We start from the raw sequence: 12,192 nt of genomic DNA, 5'->3' as shown, positions 1-12,192 counted from the left end.
TTAACTAGTCACCTGTATAAAAAAGACACCTGTCCACAGAATCAATCAATCAAGCAGACTCCAAACTCTCCAACATGGGAAAGACCAAAGAGCTGTCCAAGGATGTCAGAGACAAAATTGTAGACCTGCACAAGGCTGGAATGGGCTACAAAACCATTAGCAAGAAGCTGGGAGAGAAGGTGACAACTGTTGGTGCGATTGTTCGAAAAAAATGGAAGGAGCACAAAATGAACATCAATCGACCTCGCTCTGGGGCTCCAAGCAAGATCTCACCTCGTGGGGTGTCAATGGTTCTGAGAAAGGTGAAAAAGCATCCTAGAACTACACGGGAGGAGTTAGTGAATGACCTCAAATTAGCAGGGACCACAGTCACCAAGAAAACCATTGGAAACACATTACACCGCAATGGATTAAAATCCTGCAGGGCTCGCAAGGTCCCCCTGCTCAAGAAGGCACATGTGCAGGCCCGTCTGAAGTTTGCCAATGAAAACCTGAATGATTCTGTGAGTGACTGGGTGAAGGTGCTGTGGTCTGATGAGACCAAAATAGAGCTCTTTGGCATTAACTCAACTCGCTGTGTTTGGAGGAAGAAAAATGCTGCCTATGACCCCAAAACACCGTCCCCACCGTCAAGCATGGGAGTGGAAACATTTTTCTTTGGGGGTGTTTTTCTGCTAAGGGCACAGGACAACTTAATCGCATTAACGGGAAAATGGACGCAGCCATGCATCGTGAAATCCTGGACAACCTCCTTCCCTCTGCCAGGAAACTGAAAATGGGTCGTGGATGGGTGTTCCAGCACGACAATGACTCAAAACATACAGCAAAGGCAACAAAGGAGTGGCTCAAGAAGAAGCACATTAAGGTCATGGAGTGGCCTAGTCAGTCTCCGGACCTTAATCCAATAGAAAACCTATGGAGGGAGCTCAAGCTCAGAGTTGCACAGAGACAGCCTCGAAACCTTAGGGAAAACTTAGGGATTTAGAGATGATCTGCAAAGAGGAGTGGACCAACATTCCTCCTAAAATGTGTGCAAACTTGGTCATCAATTACAAGAAACGTTTGACCTCTGTGCTTGCAAACAAGGGTTTTTCCACTAAGTATTAAGTCTTTTATTGTTAGAGGGTTCAAAAACCTATTTCACTCAATGAAATGCAAATCAGTTGCTACCTTTTATTTAAGGTTATTTTTTCAATTTTGATGTGCTATCTGCCACTGTTAAAATAAACCTACCATTGAAATGATACTGTTCTGAGACTTTTCATTTCTTTGTCATTGGACAAACTTACAAAATCAGTGAGGGGTCAAATAATTATTTCCTCCACTGTATCTGTCAGGTTTTGGACTGGTCTATCTCCTCATGGGGGATTCTAAATTACTTACAATAGCAGTTACTAAGCTGTTGTTGCCCAGTCTAACTGCCAAAATGGTTTGCAAGGTAGTAGGGAAGCTGGCTGACTTCTTTGTATAGATGCTTTACAAGGAATTTTTTGTAAAGCAAAAGGGAGAATCCCACATAAGGAGACCGACTAGTCTAAAATCTATTACACTACCGGAAATAGTACTGGCAAAACAGATACACTCACACTTTACCCAAAGGGGCTAAAGCCAATATGTACTGAAACTGGTTATAGTTAATAACCTGAACCTCATAAATGAAAGGGTACACAAGAGATACTAGTTCTAAAAACACATAAAATACTCATATGTGATCATGAAATCAATGGTGTGGTAAGATAGTGTGAGGAAAAAGGGTCTTTGCTGATCCCCCCCACTTGATAGTGGGGTGTAGCCATCTCCTCCCAACACACTCTACAACTGTGATTTGAGTACGGTATATACATCTAAGTATTAATGGTACCTATTATACTGGTCTTATAATAGAAGGCTAGGATCCTCAAACACACTATGAGCTTGATTCACAAAACGGTGCTCACTGTTAGCACGCCTATGAAAACCCCCTTAGCACGTCTAAACAAGCTTTTCGCGCACAAAACTTTACACGCGCAAAACTTTATGTGCGTAAAACTATGCACGCACTGCACAGAGCGCAGGGCGCTCCACGCGAAGTGCCCATTAAAGCCTATGGGACTTAGCACGCGCATAGGACTTTGCGCGCGTATAACTTTGCGCGCGGTACTTAGCGTGCGATCGGATTGAGAAAAATGGTGCTAACCTACTTAGCACCCTGGTTAGCGCGCCTAAAGACTTTAGACGTGCTAAGTAGGTTAGCACCGCATAGTGAATCAAGCTCTATATAGTCATAATGCGGTGCGGGTGTCCAAGGAAAATTTGTATTGTAGCCAAATAGAGACCCCATAGGGGTCAAACAGTATAGGTAACACTCCTTCACGGAAGGTGTACTGGAGTTTAACCACGAAAGGACAAGAAAAGGGTGCATACAGTGTATATACAATAACAAGATGCAACTCAACAATTGTTTCACTCCTGTAATGGGGAGTTGTCAGGAGAACTTGCACAAATCATAATACAAGTACAGAATCCCCCACACCAACCGAAAGAACTTCCCCCAGCAAACAGCCCAGATCAGAGCTGGTCGGATGGCCGACTGGCCATGTTTAAATAGGTGAGTTGGGAAACACCCCTCACCTGTATGCAAATTCAGGATCCGTCTCTCTCAAATGTGTTATTCATGCTCCCTGCTGTGCCTTGAAATCGTAGGTTCATGCAGGGTGAAGATCACTGCCCCTTCCCCTGTATGGAGAAGGCTCCATGTTGGCAGCCTGTTTCCTCGCTGCCCAAGCCTCACTCTGATACAGTGACTTCTCATCCTGTGACATTTCCTGTTTTGTTGCTAGCGTCCCTAGCAACCTTATCTGCAATTTGTTTACACCAGGGGTCCCCAAACGTTTTGGGTCGAGGGCCGGGTCAACATACTTCAGAATGCTGGGGGGTCGGAGTATACATAAAATTACGTCTTTGCGGGACAGAAAGTAAAGCCTACCCAGGTGACAATTGATGTCCAATTGGACAGCAGTGTCACCCGATGTGGAATTTGATTGGAAACCAGCGAATTACTGATTTCTGGCTTCTATGTGGATGGGTGGTGCCAGCACTGCTATTCTATATGCGGACCACCAATATTTAAAGATGTAGCTGACCGCATCTATAAGTAATACATTTTGTGTATGGGGGCCGTTAAAGGCTCAGGGGGCCGCATTCGGCCCGCGGGCCTTAGTTTGAGGACCACTGGTTTACACTGTATGCAAGTGATTCTCAGTGTTTATATCATTCCTATGTGCATTAGTGCAGGCTGTCCGGCTATTGCCAACCAATATACGCATAGATAGATAAATAAACATCCTGACAGAAATCATAGCGCACTGCATATATCAATGTAGGATACTCACAAATATATTACCTATTATGTACAGTTTGTTGCCCAAATGTTATAACGGACATGAATGCGAGGTCTATGTTGCAGGGTATATATTTGGGAATACTCCATTCTTCTGTGTGCGCCTTTCTGCACACCAAGTGTGTTTTATGCAGGAAAACGCGCGCATCTCCCCACAGCCGCCGATGCAATTGGTAGAGAAAATTGACAAAATGCGCAGTCCTCATGCGGAACGCCAGTTTTTTTTCCTGCACGCGAATATACACTGTATGCACCCTTTTCTTGTCCTTCCGTGATTAAACCCCAGTGCACCTTCCGTGAAGGAGTGTTACCTATACTGTTGGACCCCTATGGGGTCTCTATTTGGCTATAATAAAAATTTTCCTCTGACACCCGCACCGCATTATGACTATATAGTGTGTTTATTGAGGATCCTAGCCTTCTATTATAAGACCAGTATAGGTACCATTAATACTTAGAATCATATACAGTACTCAAATCACAGTTGTAGAGTTTGTTGGGAGGAGATAGCTACACCCCACTAACTATCAAGTGGGGGGGATCAGCAAAGACCCTTTTTCCTCACACTATCTTACCACAACATTGATTTCATGATAACATACAAGTCTTATGTGTTTTTAGAACCAGTATCTCAGACATAAGGGTAGCACAGACTTGTGTACCCTTTCATCTATGAGGTTCAGTTTATCAACTGTAACCAATTTCAGTATATATTGGCTTTAGCCCTTTTGGGTAAAGTGTGAGTGTAGTCTAAAATCTGTCAGATATGTTAGCATTTTACTACCTATTGTAAGTGACAGCAACATAGGAAAAAGGTTATTTTACTCTGGGAGAAACCTACATTTTAGATGCATGTATTTTAAATTGTAAAACTTTTCACAAATTCAGGTACACTGGTTGATAAGAAATTAAGCAGCCATATTCAATGTGAAATAGGAGCAGCTAAAGCAAATGATATTCAGACAAGCCTATAAGTTGCTATAGGTAGTATAGTAAGTTCACTGCCTCATGCACTAACCAGTGTTTCCTTCCCTATGGTTTCCACCCCAATACCCTCTAGATTGTAAGCTCGCAAGGGCAGAGACCTCCTCCTATTTTTTCTTATTTTGCTGTAATTTACCATATGAATGTGTACTAATTTTAGCAATCTCAATCCACACATTAAGGTAAAAAAAAAAAAAAAAAAAAAAAAATCATCCAAAGAGGCATTATGGTGAAAATAATGTAATAAAAAATTGCTTCATTTTTACAATAATTATGTATAAATGATTTAGTCAGTGTTTGCCTAATGTAAAATATTTCCACTCCCTAATTTACATTGACATTTACCACATGGTGACATTTTTACTGCTGACAGGTGATGTCAGTGGAAGGAGATGCTGCTTGCTTTTTTGCCAGTTGGACCACGCAGTAAACAGCTGTTATTTCCCACAATGCAATGAGGTTCACAAACCGGAAACTGTCAGGACCTACTGTGAGAGGGATTTCACCACAATATCAGCCATACAGAGCCCCTGATGATCAGTTTGTGAAAAATAAAGGATTTCTCATGGGAAAGGGGGCATCAGCTACTGATTTGGATGAAGTTCAATTCTTCGTCATGGTTTCTCTGGTGGTGATCAAGCTTCAATGGAGTAAGTGGAAAACTAACGATCTTAACAAAACAGCTGTTTGCCAATTTCCCTTTTGCTACTGACTGTCCCAATTTTGCTGCAACTACAAAAGTAATTTATAGAATATATGAAAAAAGGGTGCCTGGAACTAGCAGATAGTAGACTACCGATAAATTTACCGATATCCTACTCTGCCAGAGCTAAGGATGATAGTAAAATATCGGTAACAGATAGTGTACACTCCCCTCTACGGATGCCTAGCCATAACCCCCCACTGAGCGCTGCATAATATGTTGGCGCTTTATAAATACAATAAACTATAACACCCTCTCTTCCCCAAACCCCTCCGCACGCCTTACCTAACCTTTTCCTCCCCCACCAAAAAAACAAACAAACAAATTTTGGGGGCGCCACCATAGGCTATTTGCTATAGGATTAAATTTGGCCACCTGCTAAATGGAACCCTGGCACAATGCTATTTTTCCTGTTTCCGATAGGCTGTATCTTACTACTTATTCTATGGAGAAGTAGCGCTTCTAACTGGCGAACCATTATTCTGTAGGAGCTGGAAGACTACAAATTTAGGTTAATTATGGTACTCATAATCAATCTATCACCAGTGACAGGCAGCACACCAGTGACAGGAAGCACCCACTATGCTATCCAGTATTATACAATTGGCAATTTACCAAAGGGAGAGCAAAACAAATGCACAGTGCCATTATTTATAAACAGATCCCAGAATTTGAAGATTGTATATGCAGTCAACTTGGCTGGAGACCTCATACCAGTCAAAAAAAACCCCAAAACACTTTATCCCCATGCAACTCCTGTAAATACATTGAACCTACCTTTATTTTTTTCACAAGCTTATTTTCTTCTTCATCATCTGTTTCTGGAAATTCATAAATCTTTATTTTGTGTTCCTGAATTTCTTTCATTATCTACATATGCAAAGAAAATGATCATGCTGAGATTTGAGAAAACCAAACCTTCATTGTGACAATATGAACCTCCAGTTGCCAATCAGAAAAGAGCTTGCCGACTTCCAAATGTGATTTTAAGAAGGATCAAAATGATGTAGTTAATGTTATTGTGGAAGCTGTACAACAATTCGCTGTAGATGTATTCTGCAATGGCAGACACAACAAAGAGGCACATCATAGTGATAGTCTGAATATAGACCTACTCAGATAAGACTGAATACCTGCTCCAGCCAGGTAATATCTAACTCTCCCAAGCATGTGAGACACATTATGTCCCTGTAACCTAGGACACTGGTAGCGGTTGTGATGGCTTTGAGGAGAGATGTCTGGGTAGCAGCTGGTTTTATCTTGACTTTTAGGCGTCAAGGAGAATGTTATTAAGAGCTTATTTTTGGTAATTGGGCAAACAATGTGAGGTGGGTACGGGGGGGGGGGGGGGGGGGTTACTGGGGGGGGGGGGGGCGTAATGTGATGAAACAAAAAATAATAATAAGGGGGAGGGAAGTGTCTTTACCACTCCAGATGGAAGAACACAAACCACTGGGTTAGTGTAAAAAAGATTAAATTAATCATTTATTCAGCATGATTAACAGGACAACGCATTTTGCGGGTCTCAGCCCGCTTCTTCAGGTCAATACATAGCGCCTACAAACAAAAATACTGTACATATATATGTGTATACTGGTGCTGCTAAATGATAGAATGTATTTCAAAAACCATTGCATTAGTATTAGACATTATTGATGGTATATCTCAAGAGTATTTGTCGATGGTATAAGCAATATCTCTTTGCACTATATTCTAGTACATTTTAATATTGCTCTCAAAATCCTGATTCTATGCAAACATATCCTAGAGAATTACTATACATTGCATGAGTGATTATGAACCAAAGTGCACGTGCATAGAGGTGCAATAATTACATTATAAGGGGTTGAAAAAAAAAAAAAAATAGTGGCTGCAAATTGAAGGCACTATAGAGAGAAAGTAGCAGCCACAAATAATGGCTACAAATTGTATCAGCTATAGCAGTTATACACAGAAAAAAGGGTAGCTTTTCTGGCTACACATAGAAAACAGCAGCTGCAAATAGCTGATACAAATTGTAGACGCTGTTATAACGGGCGCCAGTTTAACCACTTAAGCCCAACTGGACGAACATTCCCGTCCAGTTGGGCTGCACACACTCCCGCTGGCCAGGCGCGCTCCCGCTGCCGTCTGTTAGCACAGCGATCAATGAACGCCAACAGCGTCTCAAACGCTGCGCTATTTCTGAGTTCAAAAAGTTCCCCGAGATCGATCGCTCCCAGGACTTTTGGACTGTGGCCAAATAGTAAAACTACACCCACATCCACTTTTTATTAAATAAATACATTTTTTTAACATTTAAAATTAGCGGTTTACCTCCCACATCAAAAAATACCCAAATAAAATTTTATAAAAAAATAAAAATTTTATAAAAAAAAGAAAAAACACCATAAATAGTTACCTAAGGGTCTGAACTTTTTAAATATACATGTCAAAAGAGTATATTAATATAATTGTTTAAATTATGGGCTTGTAAATAGTGATGGACGCAAATTGAAAAAATGCACCTTTATTTCCAAATAAAATATCGGCGCCATACATTGTGATAGGAACATAATTTAAATGGTGTAATAAGCGGTACAAATGGGCAAATAAAATACATGGGTTTTAATTATGGTAGCATGCATTAATTTCAAACTATAATGGCCAAAAACTGAGAAATGATTTTTTACCATTTCTTTCTTAATATTCCTGTTAAAATGGATTTAGAATAAATTAATTCTCAGCAAACTATATCACCCAAAGAAAGCCTAATTGGTGGTGGAAAAAACAAGATCTAGATCAATTCATTGTGATGAGTAGTGATGGGCCGAACCTCCGATTTAAGGTTCGCGAACTGCCGCGGAAGGTTCGGAGGAACTTCCGCGAACCGCAATAGACTTCAATGGGGAGGCGAACTTTGAAAACTAGAAACATTTCTGCTGGCCAGAAAAGTGATGGAAAAGATGTTTCAAGGTGTCTAACACCTGAGATCGTTCAGTGACTACAAGAGGGGAAATTTTTTTTCAAAAATACCTTATAGTTTTTGAGAAAATCAATTTTAAAGTAACTCCTTCTGACCATGGGAAAATTAAGTGCCCGCCGACTTTAGCAGTTAATAGCAAAGCCGCTTTAAAAGCAAGAAACACCAAACTTGCAGAAAATGTTAAGGAGAACAGTGGGAATAAGAGGAAATTTTTTTTTATCAAAAAGACCATATAGTTTTTGAGAAAATCAATTTTAAAGCTTCAATGTAAATTCTCCTTCTGACCGTGGGAAAATATACCCCCGCCGACTTTAATGGTTAATTGCAAAGCCCCTTTAAAAGCTAGCAACACCAAAATTACTGGGAATGTTAAGAAGAACAGTGGGAACAAGAGGAATTTTTTTTTTCAAAAAGACCTTATAGTTTTTGAGAAAATCGATTTTAAAGTAAAAAAAAAATAAAAAATAAGTCGATTCATAAGAACCGATTCATTAAAAAGATCCGGCTCATTCAGGAGCCGTTAGTATAGCAGAGAATGCGTCCTCGGAAGGACGTGAAGCTGCTGGCTCCCGCTGATGTCTCTACCCACCTGCCTGCACCTGTCAACCCCCACCTAGGCTGGCACCCGGTGCACTGGGTGACAGCCTAGGTGGGGGTTGACAGGTGCAGGCACGCAGGTGGGGAGAGACAGCGGGAGCTAGCAGCTATGCGTCCAAAAGGACTTTTGGGCGCATTCTCTGCTATGTGGGTGGGGGGCTTCAGAGATCTTCAATCAACTTAATAGAAGATCGCAACATAAGAGGATACAGTTTGTTGGATCATTTACCGAGGATATTGCCGTGGGAATTTTTTTTTAAAGGTACAGGTAAGTATTTCTGGTTAATTAAGAAAATTAAAGGACTTTTTTCGTGGTTGTGTTTTTATTTCATTTAACCCTTTGCGGAAATGGGTAAGGGGTACTTTGTACTCCTATACTCATTTCTCCTGGGAGGGGGTGGGCATCTGGGGTCCCCTTCTTAAAGGGGACTCCCAGATGCAACCATGAACCCCCCCCCAGGGAGTCGTCGCCCCCACCTCCTCGTGGGGCACCGGAGGTGGGGAAGAGCCCCTTGTCCATGGATTGGACAAGGGCTCCCAGGGGGGGGGACGGAAAGGCTTGGCTTCCCCCCCCCCCCCCCCCCGGATCCCCCCATACCATGGACCATGCGGGCTGGTATAGCTCAGGGTGCGAAGCCCCAGTCGGCCGGGGCTCCGCATTCTGGCTATCCCAGCCTGCATGGGGGACAAGGGGTTACAGAGGCTCGGGAGGGGGGACCCCACGTCTTTTTTTTCATTTCCCACACTCAGCACACATACATAAATATATACATATATACACTTTTTTTTTTTAAAGGACTTAACGAGGCCACAAGTATGAAAACATTTCATAATCCAGATCCATGGAGGACGCCATCTGCGCCCCCCCCCCCCCGATCATTCCGCCATGGCACCCGCAGTAATACCGGCCCCGGTCGGGTCCCGACCCCTCCAAACGGGTTGGGTTCTCATTCCCCCCTCAATATGGCCACCACAGATTGCCGCGGCTGCGCAGACCACATAGATGCGATTGCGGCTGCGCAGCTCTAGGTCCTCCTCCCGATGCATGCACGCATATTGATGACGCGGCAGGAGGCCCTAGAGCTGCGCAGGTGCAATCGCGTCTGTGCGTACTGCGCAGCCGCGGCAATGTGTGGCGGCCATATTGAGGAGGGAATGAGAACCCGACCTGTTCGGAGGGGTCGGGAGTCGGGACCCGACCGGGGCCGGTATTACTGTGGGAGCCATGGGGGAATGAACGGGAGGGCGCGGATGGCGTCCTCCATGGATCTGGATTATGAAAAGGTATTTAACTTTTTTCACATTTGTGGCCTCGGAAGTCCTTTAAATATTGTTTCCCGCTATCTTTTTAACATATCCTGCAAATTTGGTGTTGCTAGGATGTAAGGGGCCTTTGCTATTAACTGCTAAAGTCGGCGGGTGATGATGATAACCAACCAGAATTATAGGGGTGGAAAAGTGCTAAATTCTGCCATACGCTTCCATTAGGCCCCCTATTTCACTTTCAAAAATCTCAAATCTTTTCAAAGGGCAATTGCTCAGCAGTGGCAAATTTTCTAGCATTGTAGGAACTGTTAGGGGGATCATAACTGGTGAGTTTCGGGCCCCTAGGCCAAAGAGGTCATAGCCTAGGGTCACAAAAACCTATTTGGGCAATTTAGTAGTGATTCTGACGTACATAAATCGCAGCCATGGCCGTTAGCAACGTCTGAATTTCACGAAATGTCTCATGCAGGTAGAAGACATATTGTTAGACTTGGATTCCAAAGATGGGGTCTCTACATCTCTGCAAACCAGAGTTAAAGTGGTGCAAAAGTAGTAAAATCCCCCATAGGCTTTCATTGGCTCCCTATTTCACTTTCCAAAATCTCACATCTTTTCAAAGGGCAATGGCTCAGCAGTACCAAATTTTCTAGCATTGTAGGGACACTTTCAGGGGGATCATGACTGGTGAGTTTTGCCACTACTGAGCCATTGCCCTTTAAAATGGTGTGAGATTTTGGAACGGTAAATAGGAGGCCCAATGAAAGCCTATGGTGGATTTTACCACATTTGCACCACTGTAACTTTGATTTGCAGAGATGTAGGGAACCCATCTTTGGAGTCCAAGTCTAACAATATGTCTTCTACCTGCATGAGACATTTCGTGAAATTCAGACGTTGCTAACGGCCATGGCTGCGATTTATGTACGTCAGAATCACTACCATTGAAATTGCCCAAATAAACAGGTTTTTGTGACCCTAGGCTATGACCTCTTCGGCCTAGGGGCCCGAAACTCACCAGTTATGATCCCCCTAACAGTTCCTACAATGCTAGAAAATTTGCCCCTGCTGAGCAATTGCCCTTTGAAAAGGTGTGAGATTTTGGAAAGTGAAATAGGGAGCCAATGAAAGCCTATGGGGGATTTTACTACTTTTGCACCCCTGTAACTCTGGTTTGCAGAGATGTAGGGACCCCATCTTTGGAATCCAAGTCTAACAATATGTCTTCTACCTGCATGAGACATTTCGTGAAATTCAGACGTTGCTAATGGCCATGGCTGCGATGTATGTACGTCAGAATCACTACCATTGAAATTGCCCAAATAAACAGGTTTTTGTGACCCTAGGATATGACCTCTTCGGCCTAGGGGCCCAAAACTCACCAGTTATGATCCCCCTAACAGTTCCTACAATGCTAGAAAATTTGCCACTGCTGAGCAATTGCCCTTTGAAAAGATTTGAGATTTTTGAAAGTGAAATAGGGAGCCTAATGGAAGCCTATGGCAGAATTCAGCACTTTTGCACCCCTATAATTCTGGTTGTTTATCATCACCCGCCGACTTTAGCAGTTAATAGCAAAGGCCTCTTACATCCTAGCAACACCAAATTTGCAGGATATGTTAAAAAGATAGCAGGAAACAATAAAGGACTTCCGAGGCCACAAATGTGAAAAAAGTTAAATACCTTTTCATAATCCAGATCCATGGAGGACGCCATCCACGCCCTCCCGTTCATTCCCCCATGGCTCCCGCAGTAATACCGGCCCCGGTCGGGTCCCGACCCCTCCGAACAGGTCGGGTTCTCATTCCCCACTCAATATGGCCGCCACAGATTGCCGCGGCTGCGCAGTCCGCACAGACGCGATTGCACCTGCGCAGCTCTAGGGCCTCCTCCTGCCGCGTCATAAATATGCGTGCATACATCGGACGCATCGGGAGGAGGACCTAGAGCTGCGCAGCCGCAATCGCATCTATGCGGACTGCGCAGCCGCGGCAATCTGTGGCGGCCATATTAAGGGGAGGGGGGGAATGAGAACCCGACCCGTTAGGAGGGGTCGGGACCCGACCGGGGGCGGTATTACTGCGGGTGCCATGGCGGAATGAACGTAGCGCAGATGGCGTCCTCCATGGATCTGGATTATGAAATGGTATTTAACTTTTTTCATACTTGTGGCCTCGTAAGTCCTTTAAAAAACCAAAAAAAAAACCCCATATATATATATATATATATATATATATATATATATATATATATATATTTATTTTTATGTGCTGAGTGTGGGGGAAAAAAAAAAATGACGTG

The 12,192-nt window shown here is 43.1% G+C and overlaps 1 protein-coding gene across 1 annotated transcript in view; it reads right to left on the bottom strand.

Annotated features, from left to right (window-relative positions):
- Positions 1–12,192, bottom strand: part of SEPTIN7 (septin 7) — a 184,367-nt gene that overhangs the window by 59,134 nt on the left and 113,041 nt on the right. Inside the window, exon 6 of the mRNA XM_068236394.1 lies at positions 5,844–5,936. Within this exon, the coding sequence (XP_068092495.1) occupies positions 5,844–5,936 (93 nt within the window). The remainder of the gene's footprint in view (positions 1–5,843; positions 5,937–12,192) is intronic.

Source organism: Hyperolius riggenbachi, chromosome 5 (assembly GCF_040937935.1).
Source record: "Hyperolius riggenbachi isolate aHypRig1 chromosome 5, aHypRig1.pri, whole genome shotgun sequence".
Taxonomy (NCBI): domain Eukaryota; kingdom Metazoa; phylum Chordata; class Amphibia; order Anura; family Hyperoliidae; genus Hyperolius; species Hyperolius riggenbachi.
Note: the sequence above shows the minus strand (reverse complement) of the source record. Positions and strands in the feature narration are given on the sequence as shown.